Below are 21090 nucleotides of genomic sequence, written 5' to 3'. Positions count from 1 at the left end.
TTAATATTTTGAGAAATCTCGATAGGTTTTACAGTTACACCTACTACCTCTCATAATGGAACACTAGCTACTAATATTAGTGAATGGGAGGGATACCGAGCCATCCATATAAGTAAAATCTAGCCCAGTTGGCAGTGTCACATGAAGTTAGTGTAAAATCGGGCACAACTGTGCTTGGCTTCATTTCTGAAATGCACTGTGGCGTTTTTTTGTTCCTTTCACCTATCCATTGGTATTAAGCGGCAGGGCACACATTTTGTATTACCTTGAGTAATCCATTGTAAATGTATATATATTTATTTATGTGGCATAAACTTCTTTGATGATCACTTATTGCCTATATTCCTGTTTTTTGCAGTGTATTGTCAGAATTTTGCCCCCAGCTTTAAGGAGAGTGAGATGAACGTTATTGCGGCAGACATGTGCACCAATGCCCGCCGAGTACGCAAGCGCTGGCTTCCCAAGATCAAGTCCATGTTGCCAGATGGTGTGGAAATGTACCGCACAGTCATGGGCTCAACCGCAACTAACATCCCACTGGAACCTGGCTTCCTGCCCATGCCTGCTCAGGTCTTTGAGCAGCGAATCTATGCAGAAAGAAGGAATGATTCTGGAACTATAGTGCCAATGAGAACTAACTCGGCAAACATAGACCTGAGCAATGGGTCGAACCAGTCTTTTGAGCAGAGCGAGGATGCTGAAGGGGCTGGCTCTGTTATCCAGGAGGCAGCTGGCACAGAGCTCCCAACATCAGATCCACAAAGCACTCCACAGCCTTTTGAACAGGATTCTGGCACTGCAAGCAGACCAGAAACACCAGCAAGAAGACAAGATGGTACTTATGGAGGGACTTTATAAAGAAATGCAGAGAAGAACCACATGTTTGTGACCTAAAAGGGATCTGTAATACTAAAGCTGCTTGCATGCATTACTAATACACATAATGTGATCAAGCCACTTACCTACTGAACTGCTACCGTTGCCTGACAACAATGTGATTTTTATTCTGCTTGTATTTAAAATCTATGAAGGAAATAATTGCATTTGATCTATTGTAAATGATGAGGTCAAATAAGACCTATTTCAAAAAAAGTAAATGGGCTTCTTTTTGATATACCTAAATTAAGTTATCTATATGATGATAGCTCCACTACCACAGTCATCACCACCACTACACTGCATCTGTTTAGCTGAAAAGCTATTACTTAGCAACTGCTTTATAGAGAATAAGTTTCATTGTCATATACAAGGATATTGGGAGGGAAACGTCATCAATGAACGATGTCACGTTTTCTTATCCTTTCAACTTTGCAGCACAAAAAGGTTTGATTGGCTCTTCAACATGGTTTTGGACCCCTGTGCTCTCTCCCTGAAATGAGACAAATTAGGTTTCTTAATCTGCGGTTTTCTTCATGAAGAAATCTTCTGGCTTGTGGACTGTTCCCTTAGAACAAATTAAGTGTTGTGGAGTGGTTGATCAGTTGTCATAGGGCGAGGTAAAGTTGTGCACGCAAAATGAAAGGGGGAGCAAATGTCTTCTTGCCAAAGATGCCTTGAATGTCTGAGATATTTCTTCCCGTCTTGGCAGCAGGGCGGGTCATTTATTGCATCAGGCAATATATTGTTATGATTGTATCATGAAAACTGAGCTTAATCAGTTAAGTTGTGTTTTGTTTTGTGAGGGTAATGCTAGAAACGTCATTGGGAGACTTTATTCAGTGTGTGGTGAACTCTGAGGTCCACACACACGTTTCTGGAGCTCTACTTAGAAAATGTCAGACTACTGTAGTCCATCTTCTTACTCTGAAGAACATAAGTCTTTCAGAGAGTAATCCATGTCTCAGTACTCCCGTGCAAAGTATTCTGTGCAATGCATACTGTCTGCTCTTCATTTGTGCGCTTTACTTAAGGCAGTACTCACTGTGTGTCCTTGGGAGAGGTGTATGAATCAGAATGCAAGTTTACCCTGGACACAAGAGCCACGCCCTGCAAACTGCCTTGTACTGCAAGGGATTATGTTGTACTAGCAAGTAGAAAGAAAGTTGCTGCTGGTGCCTAACATGGAGGCAATGGTGGGAGTTAAATTGTCACTAGATGTGATATGAAACTGTTTCTAGATACTGTTGAATTCAGAAATAACGAGAAGGCAACCGTACAGAACTACGTAAAGGAATTGTTGCACTAGCTTGTCTAGGGATGTATTTTCATTCCTTGAAATAAATGTAACTTAGAAGAGTGTATTGATGGTGCATAGTAAGATTTTCTAAAAAAGTGCCTTTGCTCAGTTTTATTGTAGAAAAAAAGACTGTCTTTGTAGCATAGGTGCAATTTCTAGGTGCATTTGTGTTGTTAGAACATTCAAGTTGTATTGCCCTGAGCAAAACACAGTGAATTCATTATATTGCTTGTCTGTAGGGACCAAAATGCTGGACTTTATTTTATCTAGAGTTGCGCGGTTTATCGTCTTTGATATCTCGCTAAACACATGCCATCAGGAGAATGCCACAGATTCCAAAAAAAGCAACTTTTTAACCCCCAAATAGTGTTGCTTTATAAGAGTTTGCTCGGGCTATCTAACACTGTACATTGCTAGCTCACAGTTGCTGAGCGTAGGAAGTGTTTTAGAAAAACGGAAAGGCCAGGAGGTTTTCCCTGAGTGCACGTTGTAATTCGAAGATGAGGTTAGTGAATATGGGTTCACTCTATTAATGAAACGCTTTTGGAGAAGTCAAAAAAGCGAAGAATCTTTGTCAGCCATGAGCTAATCCTTTGTCTGAGTGCACATTAAAAAGTATTTTAATGTAAACCATTGGAGAAGCACCCTTTACAGCTGGGGGTGCATTTGATCACATCTTCCTATAAATTACTGAGGCCCCCCTTTGAACAATGCCTTCATAGGTCTTGATAGGCCAGTGTGCTTCGATGGAATATTTTGAAGTTCTGAAGTAAGAAGATAAACACTTGAACACGTGCCGTCCCCACCTGAGGTGGCAAGCGCTTTGGGATGGATAATTTGGCGTTTTGTGTAAAACCATTTGAAAGTCTAATGGCAGATCCTTGTTGAAGAGTCCATTTGCACAGTGAAAATAGATTATATTTTGTATACATAGCATTGCTTCCTATGTACGCTTCTCACTCTTATTTTCTTTTATTCATTGGACTAGGAAGGCAGCATTTGTAGGGTAACTTTAAAATGTGAACAGTATGAGGAATAGTCCTTATCTGGTAGATGAGGTAGATACATTTGCACTAACGTTTCCTATATGTAGAGGATTAACAATGACCTGTTTAACCATGTACGTCGATGACAATTGTACACTTTCGTGTGAGGGGGCAAAGCTCTCTTTTGAAATGCTGAATGTAAGGTGAAAAAAGAAGCAGTTTGCTGATTGTATGAGGCTTTCCTGAGTGCCTTAGAACCTATTGATAATTTTTCAAGGAAATCATATTTAGAGAAGCTTAATATTCCCTCTTTGTTTACAACACTATTTAATTCAAATATTTCTTCTGCTGTATAATGTGAATGATGAAGGGACTGCATTCGGTCGCTGTCTGTAGTATTGCCTGTATTTGTTTGTATGTATTTGCACCTTTTACTCTGATGCCTGACTGTTAGCAATGTCTATGCTAAGCACCTTTTTGATAGTCGGAGCAGAGGATGAGCTTAAAAATTATACCCGGTTCCAGGGAGGGCGGGGGGAATGCAGCCTCCTTGTTACCTTGCAACTCAACTACAATACGTACATAAATGCACAGTACTGCTCGTTGCACTGTAGCTATGCTTCCCTGCTGAAGGCAGCATGGCATTTTCTGTACTCCTGTCATTTATAGTACTGTGCTTGACAGAAAAGTCAAGCTTCTCTTTTAGGAGCAGGTAGAAGGATGTTTTGTGTTATTTTGAAACATTGCTTTAAACACACTCCAACAGCTGTTTTATTTTTTATGGAAACGATTGTTTAGTAAGGGTCTGTGGTGCTTCTAACTCCACCCACCACATCTCAAAAGCAACAGCAGTACCAAAAAAGATTATTTATACAAAGTTGACATATGCGAAGAGGCAAACACAATAGTTTGTTCCATTATTCTATTGTGCGACCAGAAAAGAATGTTTTACAAATCTAAAATCTGTTCACATTGGCCTCTTGGTGATCATTGCCGATCCATGCGCGACTTGATGCCCGTAGATTGTTTTCTGGTAGGTAAATTAACCACTGATGGCCAGGTGATTAATATATCATAAACACCACAACAGATCTCCAAGAGAACGGTTTAAAAAATACAGTGAATGGTGTTTCATGGACATAAACTTCTTTCCTGCCAAATGCATGCATTCCTAATGAAAATCAAATCACAGATGGAGAATAGGTCGAGGACCCAAAGTGAGATCATGGAGCAAAGGGACAAGAGTTGTCTTTCTTTGCCACATCAGGAAGCACAGTACCTGCTTCCATATACATAGTGGTTTGCAGTCCTCTGTACTCTACTTTTGACGACAATTGCACAGTTTGGATTCATTATCGTCAAATGAGGTCACATGACACCATTCCTTTATTTCCTGGAGAGAGGCAGTGGCACCTACGTGAAGAACAGCGACTCTGACTTTTAAACCGAGTTAAGAAGTGATTAAACTGTGTAGTAACTTTCTGATTCAATGCACCTGCACTTTAAGCTGCCCAGTTCATAGTGGATCTACAAAGGGGGGAGGGGCTAGGGTATCAAATGTTTTGGGTAAAACGTAAGCAAATAAGAGTGAGCATTTCCAAAAACACTACCACACTACTACACAATTCTGGAGAAAAAAACATCCCTTTTTGTAGCTCATGCCTTACACTGCCGCCCAACATAATGTCTTTAAATTTTCACTACTGCTGCATTGGTTTATAATTGCTGAAAGGACTAATAACTGTTGTGGTGTTTCACCAAATGAAGTGCAGACATTTAAATTGCGATCAGTATGTTAGAACAGTGTTTGCCTCCATCCCCTGCCCCCTAGTTAAACACACAATATTCTGCAGAAGTTGAACTATTGGATGCATTTAAATCCACTAATTCACTTCCCATTCTACACTCGCCGCATTGTCCTGCATGGTTATTCTTATGTATTTGTTTACTTTATTAAATGTTGTCCTATACCCACGTAAGGGCAGTATATTGTTCTGTATCAGTGCAGCCATGCTGCGGTTACCGCCATCTCTGTGATGTGTGAACACCGTAGTTTAATTGGAGCTTGTTTTGGAGACCAAATGGCCATGAGGTGAAAGGCCCACATTAATCTTCAGCAAGGAACCGGGCTGTACCATATTCTATATAGAGTGTAAATATTGCACACCCTATCCTTGCCCATGTAAATTAAACTAAATGTATCCTAATACATTCTTATTTTCACAGCAATCTGCTAGGTCTGATCATATTTTTTTTTGTGGCAGAAAACAAGCAGGTGGTAACCAGTGCACATTGCATACCACGTGAGTCCTCAAACACACTTAACTGCTGGCTGTCCACCTGAAAATAAAAATAATCTATCCTCTTGCACCTTTTTGTTCTTCATATCTGTGCCCTTTATTATTTGGGTACCGCATGATCCCACAGTCGAGTCTTTCTGCACCTTTATTTGACAAGATGGCTGCCGAATTGTCTGAATACTGCCCCCGCATGGCAGCTCCATACCAACTGCTCCCTTCCCCCCATAAAAATCAAGATGTGTGACCTACTGAGCAAAGTGTTACGTTTGAATCCAGAAGTTGTAGTTCAGCCTTGGTCTCTTTACACTGTGCGATTGTTGGTTGGCCAAGATAAATTCAACCTCTCTGTACTATGGAGCTATGAACTGCGAGTGTATAAATATTGCTACATGCTTAGTGTGCATAATAAGAATATACCCTGCCTTTCTGCAAGGGAAATCCTGTAACTTCAGAATGAGAAAATGCCCTTCACTTTTTTTTATGATGTCAAGTACGGAGATGAGTAAACCAGATACACATCTCTATTGCTTTGGATACAACTCTAGAAAAGCCTTGGGAGAAATTATGTGGACAAAAGAACAAACCGCAGGGTATAGAAACACAGTAGACCTCAGTGATGGGTAATATACAAGACACATACAGGTCACTGAAGTTTGTTTTCTCTCCAGCTAGAAGAACTATTGCTGTCTTTCAATTCGAAGATGTTTATTAAGAAAACATAGCACTTAATCATAGCCTTGACAGTTTGTTCTATGAAGCAATAGTTCCTTGAAAGGGTTTGAATTACCCAGAATCACAAATGGTGGAGAATAAGGCAGCAGAACCCTTCCTTCAAGTACAGTTCCTTTTTGCACAGCATATATAGAAACCATAGCTAGATTTGTGGACACGTGTGTTAGTTCATTAAAAATGTAATGTTATGATTTTGTACATTCGTCCTGGTCTGACAACGTGAAACACGTGTTCTGAAATTCCAAGTAGTCTTTGGTAGGGTGGTGATTTGAGAATGGTTTGGGGAGATAAACATGAACTGCCTGCAGCACTTTGGGGCAAAGGGTTTGTCTTTATTACTTGCCCTTCCCCACCCTCTCATATTTACCTTACTTAAGAAAGGGCAAAACCACCAACAGATGTGCCAGATGCCATGAGAAAACTGGCTTACAGCATTAAAGCAATCCATGCTGCCCTGCAATCTGCTGGATTGCATGGTGCCGCCTGCACTTTGGCCTCCCTGTTTACAATATATGTTGTGCCTGGTAACCTCAAAGAACATACCATACGTGCATTTCGTGAGACTGTCACAGAAGGCAAAGGAGGCTGGCAGTGAATCTGCTGTGCACTATATAGTGTTACTAGATGTCTCAGTCTCGCTAGAGGTACACAATTCTAGCCCAAGATTCTGATCTGTAATGCAATCCTAATTGGTTCATTTGAAGTTAAACCAATCTTCTATCCCGAGAATGCATGGGGTAGCTAAGACCTCCTAAATCTGGGCACTGATTCGTGCTAAGAAATTGAGTCATCTGTTGATGCTTAGCAATGCTGCAAGACTGGACAAACCTGCTGCGTTCCACAATTTAAAAAGAGGCTTCCATGGAAGGTTTTCTAAACTTTCTCCACTCAATGTACAACAGATATTTTCCTAAGAGGACCCTAATTGTATGAAAGATAGCTTTGCTACAAGGAAGCAGGGCCATAGGTCCTTGGACCAATTGTAAAATGAGGCTATCCCATTTGTGCCTGTACCTGCTTTGAAAATGTCAAATCCACAAATAAGAATGTATACCTTTTTATGAAGCTTTAAAGAACACTTCAAAGTATTCCTGGGTTCCTATGCGAGCTCCAGTTTAGATAATATTAGTTTCAAAGGCTATTCTATGGCATAGACCCACCCCACCACTACCCCCACGAGAAAACTTCCCATGCTAATCTCGACACAAATAACTCTCCAGCAGTAGTGTACTATTCACTATAAAACAATGATTTAGTTTCAAAATGTGATGACTGAAACACCAGAGTTTAAAAATAAAATCTCGCATTTAAATGTTTAAAATAGACCTTTTTGTAATACTTCTCATTGCAAAGCCTTTTAATTCCCTATATCCCTCAAACTTCTAATATGAGTTTCTCCATCTATAGCACTGCATTATTTTCGAACGTAACAGTGGTAAACCCTCTTCCCCCCCCCTTTTACCCTGCTGACCCTTCCGCCTCCTTCCACATGCATCCTTCTATATTTTCTTTTTGATATAAAGTAAGTCCCCACCTCCCCTCAAGCACTCCCCTGCAACCACTTGATTAATGTTTTGATGTTATGCCATTTCAAACATATTTTTCTAATTCCCATGCCCCAATCTCAAAGCAGAATATCTGCCCTATTATGTAGATAGGGAAAAATATCCCTAAAATTACAACAAAGCACTCGCCTCCACCCCAAAAACATGTGCGCGTCTGGTACTGGAGGCTAGAACTCACCATCAAGCACCCCTCACTTATTGTAGACTAGATCCATGTACTATTCTAGCCTTCATATAGGCGGGAGCACTTGCTAGAGTGGGTTTGGTCATTATTGATATTCTGCTATGATGGCATGAAGTGCATGTTGAGATCACTGCTGGGGACTTATGTCAAGATCATTTTATTGTAAGATTTTTGTCGGCAGGGTCTGCCTGGATTACGCCGAAGTCGATACACTGGTGTCTGGTACGAGGCACCCACTTTCTCAAAAGGAAAATTGAACTGCTCCCTTTCTTCAAAAGGAGGGAACACATTCATAGTCTAAAGCACTCTAAAAACGGGAAAACCTAGTATTTAGATCAGTCTCTTCCATTGAAAGCGTTTTGCACATGGTTGTGATTTTTTTTGTAAGAAGAAGAAAAAAAGCCAAAATACGCAATACTATTTTTAGCAGACTGAAAAAGAACTGCGAGTATAAATGTATAAATATTTTTGACTTGAACATTTGGGTGGCACTTGATTAAAACAGAGCATTAATCCTTTGGATAGAATGTTTGGAAATGAAAGATTATAAGAAAACAAGCTTGTTTTAACCAGTCTGTTTAGGATTTGAAGTAGTACTGTAATTCATGACTGTTAACTTTTTTTGGGTGCTGTCAGGCGGACCTTGCAGTACCCCACTGAGTTATTTTTCAGACACGAAAGAGCCTATCTGTTTGTGTTCGTATTGCGCATCGTTCACTGATATTTATGTGCTGTTATTATGTATAGTTAAGACTGTTATTTTGTAGCCATGGCTGTCACGATATATCAGCAATGAAAACAAATCCCAACCATTTGAAAGAGCGAGAGAGTGCGCAAATAGCTGTTTTTTTCATATCATTGAAAGAAACCCAGTTCAAGAAGATGTGATCATTGTAAGATGCTTTGTAAAAATCACATTTACAAAATAATAAAGTAAATTGAAACTAACCCCTGCCGGTCGTGTGTTTGTGTCTTCCTTGTTAATTGACCTTTTTGCATTTAAATCTATTTATGGAATGTGTGGATTTAGGGCTGTTTGGGGACTTGGTCTTAATCTAGCCGACTCTTTGCCAAACTGTCCTTCTAGGATTTGAAAAATGAAGTGTATTCCTTAATGCTGGTCATGCACACTGCTTAAGGTAACTTTGTTTTTCTAGCTGGCCATAATAAAACCCTTCACCAAAAGAAATACGTAATTCATTGTACCAAAAAGCAGAATTTCTTTAACCTTAACAATTTTAAATTGTTTGAGCCAACCCATGTTTCGCACCACAATCACTTGCTCAATGCTCGCTCTACTTAAATGATTAATTATAACTATTAACAAATATTACAGTAATAGCATACTATAGAGTATAATGGCAGTTTTGGTACAGAGTAAAGAATGGCTGTCAAAGCCAAATTAATGTGGCTTATCTTGGGCTAGGTGTGCTACCCCTTGTCAACTGGTACATGCTTGACCTCAGTGTGGCCATACCAGGGCTCTTGAGCAGCACGTGGAGGAAGAACAAAGGAGAATGTGACCCATTTAACCCGATTCCAATCGCTTCTTGAGCCTGGATGCCAGCCCAGCCTATATTAGAACAATGATACGAGATCAAATCACATGCCTACATGAGGTAAGCTGGACTGCTACACCAACATAGTGCCTGTCCATGACCCTGGTGGCGCCCTAAATCCCTTTCCACGCTCAAAAAATGGTTTCAAATGTCAGTCCACTTCACTGTCTGAACTATTGAGTATGAAGTCTTTGAATCTCAAGGGTTAGCAATGTTGCAATCTTAAATTTTACTTGATTCAGCTTGCCATCTCCAGGATTGAAGATGCTGCCTTGATGTATACCCGCATGGACCAAAGTTTCTTGTTCCGAATCGGGCCTTCATTCCAATTAAGGTTTCTAAGCCTTCGCACTTAAGCTCACGTGCCTTTTTAATCAGGAGTGGATCTCTTGCAATGCATTTCATGTTCTCCAGCATGGGGTCTGGCATGGATTCACATGCTCATGAATATTCCCCGTCGTCAGGCTGGGAATCCTCGGTAAAGAAAAATCAGTATCAGTTTAGTTTCTGATCTGTCTTTCGTAGTAGTAACCAATCACTGATCTCTGCGTCATACTCACCACAGCCAATGACTGCCATCTCCCTAAGCCCCGCCTCTGGCAGCCATCTTCAGATTTTTACCGCACGTTCAAGTGTTGGGATCCTCGTGCTATTGCTCTCGAGCTTTAGTGCTTTTTTCGCGCTTTTTCTTAGGAAAATGTTCTCTTTTTCGGTCAAAAGAGCCTCAAGCTCCACCGTTTCTTTATCCGATCAACGGGGACCCTTGTCGGATTCTTCTACGCCCCTCATGGGTGAAGATTTCGTCGAGCCACGCTTTTGGAGGACTCCAGAAGTTTCTCGGGCCCATCTCGATCATGGCCCAGGAGAAGGGAAGCTCGACGCCCGGAAAGCTGTTCAGGGTCTGCCCTGGATGCCAGCTTCAGAATGTCTTTAAGGAGGACGAACACTCCCTTTGCCTCTACTGCCTGCATGAGGACAAGACGCACTTGGAGAAGGACTGCGTTTTGCGGCAATATGTCGGAGCGGACCATGAAGGACCGCCATCTGCGTCTCGCCAACTGGCTGGAAGGGAAGAGCCCATCTGGGGAGGAGAAGAAGAAGTCCAAGCGGTCTTCTAAGACCTTTGAGGGCGCCCCGGCGACAGGGGTCCAACAGAAGGCCAAGCACCGCGAGTCCGCTGGCACCGGAAGCGCCGAACGGTCGGGCTCTACGGGCGCCAGGCAGGGCGCCATCAACCATGAGCCAACGCTCTGGCTCGGGTAAGAGGAAGGCCGAGCACCCGGCGAAGCGAGAGACCCCGGTGGAGCTCGAAGGCCCCATCGGAGGGGGAGCGAGGCGGTGACCCTCCCCCCAAGGAGAAGGCGGTGAGCGCACCTAAGGTGGTGAAAGCCTTGATCCACCCGGCCAAGGCCTCTCTCGAGACAGTTGCGGCGGCCCTGGCTCAGCCTGTGGAGGCTACACCAGTGGTGGCGACCTCGGGGCCCAGAGTCTCCCTGCCACCGCGGAGGGAGTCCTCTTTCATGCCCATCGACAGGACCCCCGTGAAACCTCCGACCGGGAGGACGGAGAAGAAAAAGGGGGGGCAGGAGGTCGTTGTGGATTCGGCCTCAACCTCTGAGGAGGAGCTGATCGAACTCTTAAACCACGGCGTTGGCGTGGAAGAAGACCAGCCCGTCGGGAGGGACCCCGACGTAGGAGACGACGAGAACGTCGAGGGTGCCGACGGGGCTCTTGACCGCCCGTCGGAATCCCCTCAACCAGTGCCGCAAGACAACTCGGCTGCCATTTTGTTGGCTATACAGTCCTTATGCTCGGAGATAAGGACGAGATTGCCGTTACCACCAACGGAGGAACCTCTCCCGACGGGGGACCCGGAGCCAGGCCCTTCTGGGAGCCCTCCTCCTAAGAGAAGAAGGATTCATCCTCCACCTCCTTTTCAACCATCGCGCCCTGCGCAGCCCTCCTCCCCGTCCACGACCCGTGGGGATGATACGGGGACTGACACAGCCGCGACGGGCACAGACGACGAGGTTTACGATGAGGATCTCCCGTTGTCACCTCCTCCCCGGGCTTCCCCGCCCGACGAGATTGGATCGTTTCATGCCATGATCGCCAGGACATCTGAGCTTTTCCAGCTCTGCCCGGAAGAGAAGAAGGAAGGTTTCCTTTATCAACGGCGCAAGACCAAGAGGAAGACGGTCCTCGCTGTACCTCTACTGGACGATATCTGGGATGAGGGTCTCGCCCTCCTCAAGAACCCATCCACAACGCCTGCGAGAAGGGATCGGTACGAGAAGAAGTACCGGGTCCCGGACGTGGCCCCCTTGTGCCTTCGGGCACAGCCGACCCCAGACTCGGTCGTCTCCGCGGCGGCCAGGAAGAAAGCGGGGGGGGCCTCGGCCTCTACGTCAACCTCCCCGCCGGACGGCGCGGGAAAGAAATTGGACACGATGGGACGCAGAGTCATCTCATCGGCAGCGGCGACGATTAAGGCTGCCAACGCCTTGGCTATTGTAGCCCGCTATGACAGGGAGTTGTGGTACAAAATCGCCCCCCTGCTGGACTTCTTACCAGACGACAAGAGGGCGGAGGCCCTAGAGATCTTGCAGGAAGGAGAAGTGGCGTCGGACCATGCCATTACGATAGCGACGGACATCGCTGACACTGGATTTCGCCAGTTGGGCAACGGCGTGTGCTTTAGACGGCGTGGATGGCTCAAGGCAACTGACTTCCGTCAGGACGTGCAGACCAGAGTCTTGGACATGCCGTTCGACGGGAGCAACCTGTTTGGGAAAACAGTGGACGATTCCCTACAAGAAGACGGCCCGGGCTCTAGGTGTTCTCCAGCAACGACGGCCGCCCTTTCGGAGTGGCGGAGGCAAGCAGGGTGCCTCCATAGGTTCCGGCGGCGGATTTTCCACCTATCGTCAAGCGGCCCGTTCATCGTCACATGAAGCCTACAGGGGACGTGGCAAGTCGGGCGGACCCCGCCGTCGTCGCCAAGCAGGACAAGGCGGCAAAGCCTCGCCGAAGCAGGACTGAACCGGCCGTGGGGTCGGGCCCCCACCGAAGCACCCCGGTGGGAGGCCGGCTGGGGAGCTTCGTCAGCGTGTGGGAGTCCATCTCCACCGACCGTTGGGTGCTGGACGCCCTGGCCCAGGGTCACGCGCTCGAGTTTCTGAAGAAGTGCCCGCGCGTCCCCCCCGTGGCCAGGAAGGAACATCACGTCCCTCAACTTCTCTTGGAGGTAAAGGCGATGCTCAAGAAAGGCGCCATCGAGCTCGTCCCAAAGAGGCTTCGGGGCTCCGGAGTTTATTCAAGATACTTCCTCGTGAAGAAGACGACGGGAGGATGGCGTCCCATCCTGGACCTACGACGACTGAACAAATTCATCAAGGCACAGAAGTTCCGGATGGTCACCCTCCAGCACGTCCTGGGTCAACTGGAGGAGGGCGATTTCCTGTCGTCGTTGGATTTGGAGGATGCCTACTTCCATATCCCCATCCTAAAGGGACACCGAAAGTTTCTAAGATTTGTGGTCCAAGGGCGTCACTACCAGTTCAGAGCCCTTCCCTTCGGATTGAGGTCGGCACCCAGGGTGTTCACGAAGTGCCTCGCACCGGTGGCGGCGCAGCTGCGCCTGGAGGGGATCCACGTCTACCCCTACCTGGACGACTGGCTCATCCGAGCAAAGACAAGGGAGCTCGCCGCGGAGCACACGGCGAGGACCGTCCAACTACTCACGGACCTGGGATTCTCCATAAACTACGCCAAGTCCCACCTGGTGCTCGCGCAAGACGCACTGTTTCTGGGAGCGAAACTCGACACAGTGGCGCTTCTGGCCTCTCCGTCGGAGGAAAGGACGAGGGCCATCTTGGGCAAGGTGCAGCGGATGTGGTTGCGGACGCGGCCAGGGTGAGGTCCATCAAGTCCCTCCTCGGAATGATGTCTTCTTGCATTCATCTCATCCGCCTGTGCAGGCTTCGGATGTGCCTGTTACAGGAGTTCCTGGACGCTCGCTGGTTCCAGACTACGGGCAGCTTCGAGGACAGGATCACACTCGACGAGAGCTTCCGACGAGCGATCCGGTGGTGGGGCACCCGCTCGCATCTGACGGCGGGCATGGACTTCCAGACCCCGGGCCACCAGAAGACAGTGACCACAGATGCCTCCCTGGAACGGACGGAGAAGTCCCTTCATATCAACGTCCTGGAACTCCGTGCAGTGTTTTGGGCCCTCAGGTCCTTTCTTCCGTCCCTCAAGGGCAAGGTGGTGAGGATCTTCACCGCCAACACCACCACCATGTTCTACATCGGGAAGCAGGGCGGTACCAGATCCCCAGCCCTGTCCAAGGAGGCCGTCCCCCAAGGGATGTTTCTGGTGCCGTTTCATCTGGCAGGGATAAAAAACACCATTGCCGACTCGCTCAGCAGAGAGCTGCGCTCGTGCCACGAGTGGGAACTACGACAGGATCTAGTGGACCGCCTCTTCCGACGGTGGGGCACACCCCAGATCGATCTGTTCACGACGGCGACGAACTCCAAGTGCCGGAGGCTCGCCAGCAGGTTTCCCCAGCCGAGGAGCATGGGCGATGCTTTCTCGTTCCCCTGGGAGGGCCTGTTCCTATATGCGTTCCCTCACGGTGCAGGATGATCCTCGTTGCACCTGCGTGGTCGAGGCAGATATGGTTCCCGGACCTTCTGGACTTGTCAGCGTCCCCGTCAATCAAGCTGCCAGTGGATGCGTATCTTCTCTCCAGGGAAGGAGGCGCCATCCTCCATCACGACCCGAAGTCGCTGAACTTGCAGGCCTGGCTCCTGCAGCGTTAGAGGTTGGAGGTTACGACATACGGGCCGACTGCAGAGAGGTTCTTGCAAAGGCCAGGGCGTCCTCAACTCTTAAATGCTACGGACACAAATGGAAGAGGTTCTCTGTCTGGTGCCACGCACAGAAGATTAACCCTCTACGGATTACGGCTCCTCAAGTACTGCCGTACCTGCTGACGCTGGCCAAGGCTGGACTGGCGCACGCTTCCATCAAGATTCATCTTGCTGCGATCTCCCGATACACCAGGACCACGGGACGGACGTCTTTGTGGTCTCATCGTCTGGTGAAAGAATTCATGAAGGGACTGTTCAGATCGTTCCCGCCGGTGAAGGCCCCGGCGTGGGAGCTCAATGTGGTGCTGTCCAAGCTCATGGGACCTCCGTTCGAGCCTGTGCACTCAGCTCCATTGAAGTTCTTGTCGTGGAAAACTGCGTTTCTTGTGGCCATCACCTCCGCACGACGGGTGGGAGAGATCCAGGCCCTTTCCTGCAAGCCCCCGTACTTGACTTTTCACGACACGAGGGTAGTGCTCAGGACGCACCCCTCCTTCATGCCCAAGGTGCCGTCGGACTTCCACCTCAACGAACCCTTGGTGTTGCCTGTTTTCTTCCCGTTGCCTTCGTCGCCGGCTGAAAGGACTTTGCACTCGCTGGATGTGGCTAGAGCGCTGTAGTTCTACGTGCGCACGAAGAGTTTTCGGAAGACGTCACAACTTTTTGTGAACTTTGGACCTGTCAATCAGGGGAAGGCTCTCTCGAAGGCTTCCATTTCCAGATGGCTCTCCGGCTGTATCATGTACTGTCATCGTTTGGCAAACCGACCGCTGCCTGGCCGTCCGAGAGCCCATTCCACCAGAGCGATCGCAGCTACCACGGTGTTCCTATCTGGTGTGCCCTTGCTGAACATCTGCAGGGCTGCTACGTGGAGGTCGACGCACACCTTCACGAAATTCTACTGCGTCGATCGGGATTCCAGGGAGGAGTCCAGGGTCGGCCAAGCAGTGCTGCGCAACTTTTTCGCCTAAGGTGAGCCTGGTGAGGAGGTAAGAATTGCTTAATGTTGAGTTTTGGATGTAATGCTTAATGTTGAGCCTTTGCCACCTCCTGTGGTTGTGCATGTGTGTACTGCTATGTATTCTTTTATTCATGAGCATGTGAATCCATGCCAGACCCCATGCTGGAGAAGGAACAAGTTACTTACCTGTAACTTTTGTTCTCCAGCATGGGTCTGGCATGGATTCACAGGCGAACCCTCCCGCCTACCCCTCTGCGGCTCTTCACTTGGTCATACTGCCACTTCACATGCTACCAAATCTGAAGATGGCTGCCCGAGGCGGGGCTTAGGGAGATGGCAGTCATTGGCTGTGGTCAGTATGACGCAGAGATCAGTGATTGGTTACTACTACGAAAGACAGATCAGAAACGAAACTGATACTGATTTTTCTTTACCGAGGATTCCCAGCCTGACGACGGGGAATATTCATGAGCATGTGAATCCATGCCAGACCCATGCTGGAGAACAACAGTTACAGGTAAGTAACTTGTTCCTTATCTCTGCCGTTCTTGGTCCCACAGTAACCATCCTCCCTCGTGACTCCACCATTGTGCACCAACAAGACTCGAAGGGCAAACTCAATTTGTGGATGGGTTTGTGAATACACTACACTGCCTCTTGTGTAAACGATTCACAGCCCCTCCTATGCCTCCGTTCATGTTGTTTATTCAGTTCACAATGGATGGCTCCATCTTCCTCGTTCATGATGGGAACGTGCCTTGATGAATGCATTGAGACCTCTTAATGGTGCGCCCTAATAACGCAGATGCTGGAGACACGTCTGTAGAGGTGTGTGGTGGTACTCTACATAATATCAAAAACGTCCATAGGGCCCATTCAATTTTTCTTGCTCTGTTTTAATACTCTGAGATTTTGTCTGTGTGTGCATGAAAGGCTCATAATTGCAGCTTGTGTGTAGCCATCGTGGCATGATGCAAATATGCTGAATTCGTCTTTCCTCCTTGAAAGTCTTGCCTTTGTGGTGGGGGGTGCGAAGGGTGCATTGCATGAGCTCCATTCCCTAGCAAGGCTGTGTGTTGACAGCATTGTGAATTTTAGACAATGCCATTGATGCAACAACTTGCACTGCCAGATACCTAGAATAGTTGTTGAAGATGACAAGATGGTAATGACCATTGGAAGAGAGCTGCATCCAATGCTCGTTCTATGCCATGGGTAGGCTCTAGTTTCTGCAGATATGATTGGACATGGCTTGTTCGGGGTGCCTCATCACCTGGAACCAGAGACATTGGCTGACCATGGTGTTGATCAAGGTTACCATGACCGTAAACCACACTTGTTCTACAACGTCTTGTATAGACCTGGAGAACCCACCGAGCAAGGATCCACGTGAATCGTAGAGCAGGAGGCCAGTGTTTAGCGCATCATTAACAGGCTTCAGAGCTTCTGGCTTCCTCCTTGTTATTTGCATGTTGTAAGTAACTTTAGGTCTCACCCCAAGTTAGTACGGGAATCCAGACGTGGACCCCTTGCTCACTATTCTTAGAGAGGCACAGCTCCACCCTACTGATGAGGACCAACCAGACCGAAACACATGTCTGGGGTTGCTGTTGGTACTCTTGTTCAGAGGAGAATTGTCTAGCATTTCGGTGCTGGACTGCCCCAGGGCAGGACAAAGACTGATATGTTTTGGATATTTCTCCTCTGAAAGGTAGTGAGCTAAAGGTTCTGGGTAAGGCTCTCGTAACCAGGACTAATGTCTGGCAGAGAGACTCCCAGAACCCCCCTTGTTGTTTGCTTTCCGCTGTACACTGTCAGGATCAGGTCTCAACAAAAGGGGCAAGCATGCTACCTCCCCATTCTCCTCTTGAGCAGGTGAAATCACAAACTGTGAATACTCTTATACAAAAGAGTGAAGAGTGTTTAAGGTAATTCATTGGATAGGAAGGAGGAGTTAAGAACACAGGAAAAATGTGCAGTTTTGTGCAGTACACTCAGGGCTGTGTTTTGTGCCACCCAACTAAAAGCCCAAAGTCCATTGAATTCCAAAGGCTCTTGAACTGAATGTACAAGTCGCGTTATTAGTCCCGGGGTTTGCACAAGTAATCTCTGGGCTGCATTGTCTCACGTGTTTATGTACCAATTTGATTTGTAAGTTACGGGGGTGGCCCCTCCCCCCCCCCCCCCCACAGAAGCCTGTACAACCACTTTCCCCTTGACTTCCTTGTCAAGAATGCACTTGGCAATCCATCCAAGAGGGATGTGTGTGCATCATTGTATCGCCCATGCCTGGGTTATATGCACATGCAAAACAAAACTTGAGGCTGCTACTTACCTTTACCAACAGGTTAGCTTCTGTGACTACCCTGTCATTTTGTAGAAGGACTCATCACAGGCTTCTCCTGAACTTCTCTGGGCTTGTGCCGAGACTGCCTCCCACATTGTTCACATGCGACTGCAGCTCCTCCTCTGTGTCCCCACTTTCTGGACACTTTGTAATAATAATCAAAGGAACTAGTGTGACCTTTGTTTTATGCTGTGTCCACGTCCAACTTTGCCGCCCCTCGATCCCCTATGAATGTTTTCCCCACTGCTGGTTAGGAACTTCAGTTACTGATTAATTTGTTCCCATTGTACAGCCAACTACTTCCTGATATGCAGACTAACAAAATGTGGGATCGCTATTAAATTGTGTGCGCTAGTTCCCACTAAAAAAAAACTTTAAATGAACAGGTTGGCTGCAGGTTATATCCTACCCTCAAGCTTCCCACAAAGCTTGTAAAAGTGAAAATTATAATGCAAGGTTCGGGCGGATATCTTGCGCTCGAACCATATATTTTTTAACTTTAGTTGCAGAAATTATTATTTTTACAAGTCCATCCTTTTTATCCATAGATTGCTCCAAAGAGCACCCATTAAAGAATTGAATCTGGGATTGAGCCCGTGACATGTTGGTCCACGAACCTTGGAGCATTAAAAATAACGCAATTTAAGACTACTGGAATTTACAAATACTCACTGATTCTAATCCAACATAATCATCCGCCCAAGCTTGAAAGGAATTGTCAAATGAAATTGTCGGGCATTGACAACCGAAATCAAAAAGATATAGGGAGGACATTTGGGCCTTGAAAACGACCTGAGGTCGAAACACGTGTCGGCTGTGTGTTTGCTTGAAGAATAAAATTACTCATTTTGGAGATACATTATGCCAGCTGATTTTTTGGATTGATTTGGAAGTAATCCATGGATAAAAAGGATGGACTTGTAAAAATAATAATTTCTGCAACTAAAGTTAAAAAATATATGGTTTGAGCGCAAGATATCCGCCCGAACCTTGCATTATAATACATCCTGATATGGGTCCAATTAGGCTTTCACCCAACCTGACGACTTTGATTAGCCCTGTTGGTCCTGACATGCTTTGTGCTCCATAAAACAGAACAAGTGGTGCATGGTGACAGCTCTGTTACAACAGTGGCCATTTTGTAGAAGCAAGTGGAGCTCTCTAAGCTAGGGAGAGATTTGTGAATTATCCCTTTAAAACAATGTTGTGTTACCCTACTGATTGGTACATTGCTGCAGCTTTCACTTTTGTGATTCATCACTTTGTGAAATTGTTTACATTTTTTTCCAGAGCCTGTCTTGAACTAAACCACAGAGAAAATGTACAATTACAAGTCTGTGTCTAGTGTCAACTTTAAGCACCCCAATTTAGAGGGTGATGGGCTTGTGGAGGATCCCTAGGTCATCCTTACAGGACCTGTGCTTCCTTGAAAGAGATATCATCAGGAAAACATTGGACTCCATCTTCTTTAAGCAAGCAACAATAAAGTGTGTGTGTGTACAGTTGCTTGATTTTGTCTTCAGAGGCTTTGCAAATACTGAGGGGGTCGATCCATATTTGGGGCATCCCTGTAATTGGCTATTTATAATACGCTTAATACCCAGAGGTTTCTAAGCGTGGACCCAGGGATCGAACCTATGTTGCTCTGTGTCGTCTTGCTTTCAAGGTGAGTGCGTTGCCCCCGAGTTATCATCCCAATCATGGCTGAGCTCATCTCTCAGGGTAATGGCTTTGCCCCCTCGTAGCAGCGAACATCATCCATTGCTTCCTTGTACGAGGCTAAGCAGGGTGAATTCCACAATTTGGTCCACTATACCAGGGCTTTCAAACGCGCCTTAACTTCAATAACTCTAATCCCTGTTTCTAACCTTGGTTTCATATTAGGTGTACTTTGGGGATGGGAAAGCAGCGACTTCAACATTTGTTTTCAGCTATTTCAAAATGGCTTACATAGCCTACCCCCTAGATTTCAGCCCCAAACCATGCTGCAGACGTCGCCTGGCAACAGTATATTTCAAGGGTGATGGAAACAGCCCAGCCACCAAACGTTTTAGAAACATTTTAGAAAAGCTTGTTTTCCCCATTACCCTCTTTGGCCCGCGTTATCTCCACCTGGAGATTCAACTACCATTGTTGGATATCTGCACCCCAAAATAGTGATAGACTGCAACCTTGTCTAATTAGATGGTGGACAGGACAATTGTAGGTCAGATTATTTTTTTTCTACAACTCATACATTTTGTTTTCTTAGAATTAATGTACAGCCCCTTCTCCTCAAAGTGTTGATAACAAATATCTGTTTCTGTAATCCATCTGGAGTTTGTGAAATTATAATTGTGCCATCTGTGAATACAAGTATACCTGTTACTCTTCCTCCAAGGGCAGGGGCGCAACTGCTTCCACATTATTAATATAATGCACTAGTGAATTGATATATAATAAAAATGGCGCCAAAACACATCCTTGTCTGACCCCTTGGTCAACAGAAAAACATGGCCTGGACTTGCCCCCCTGGACAAATCTTATGCTTGCCGTGTTCTCATTATAAAGGGCAGACACTGCACGTAGGGAAAACAGAATCTCAATATCACCTAATTCCTTCCACAGCTGTTCTCTAGGTATAGTGTCGAAAGCTGTTTTAAAGTCAACAAAAACAAAAAACAGGATCTGCGCTCGTAGATCCACAAACCGTTGGATTAATAAAAAAATGCTGAACACTTGATCGGTTGTCGAGAGACCCTTTCTGAAGCCCGCCTGTACAACTACCATCATTTATTTATTGCCCCCCCACCCCCCATTCAACTATATGGGCCAAACAATTTGGCTGTTGGATCTATTAGGGATATAGTACGATAGCTGGCCAGATCCACTTCATCTCCCTTCTTGAAGATCGTTATAATGACAGCACTCCGACAACTGTCCGGGAATCGCTGACTTGCATTAATATTAAAAAGCCATGTCAGGAAAGGAACCTAGGTAGTAGGTTTATTTTTAAATAAATCACCAGGGACATAGTCATGGCCTTGTGCTTTATTTGATTTCTTCTCGATTATGGCTAGCTTGACTTCCTCTTCCCGAAATATATGCTGGTTCATGCCCGTTGATACTTCTCGAGTCTTTGAGTATACATCAGCAAAACAAAAGCGGTGAAGGCTGAAAGGGTTAGAATTAATCTTGACCTCTGGCATTGCTCTGGGCAACCCTCCAGACAATCGTTCTTCGCCTGCCAAGCCATTACAAAGGGGGAAAGACCATTTGCAAATCAAGCTTGGTCTCACCCCAAAAGTGGCAATCTAGCCCAAACTGCTTGGTCGCATTCCTTCTGCACCCTTGGGGTTTCTTGTGTTTCCATGCAGAGGGGATTTGGCCTATAGCAGTGCCAGTGGTTCAGATTTATCCA

The 21090-nt window shown here is 46.2% G+C and overlaps 1 protein-coding gene across 4 annotated transcripts in view; it reads left to right on the top strand.

Moving 5' to 3' along the window:
• Nucleotides 1–8891, top strand: part of NACC2 (NACC family member 2) — a 1346898-nt gene extending 1338007 nt beyond the window's left edge. For all 4 annotated transcript variants that reach the window (XM_069609557.1, XM_069609558.1, XM_069609560.1 and 1 more), the window contains one exon: nt 359–8891. In XM_069609557.1, coding sequence (XP_069465658.1) covers nt 359–858 — 500 coding nt within the window. In that variant the 3' untranslated portion in view covers nt 859–8891. The remainder of the gene's footprint in view (nt 1–358) is intronic.
• The last annotated feature ends 12199 nt before the right edge of the window (nt 8892–21090 follow it).

This window comes from Ambystoma mexicanum, chromosome 8, assembly GCF_040938575.1.
Source record: "Ambystoma mexicanum isolate Mex_15411 chromosome 8, UKY_AmexF1_1, whole genome shotgun sequence".
Classification (NCBI taxonomy): domain Eukaryota; kingdom Metazoa; phylum Chordata; class Amphibia; order Caudata; family Ambystomatidae; genus Ambystoma; species Ambystoma mexicanum.
Note: the sequence above shows the minus strand (reverse complement) of the source record. Positions and strands in the feature narration are given on the sequence as shown.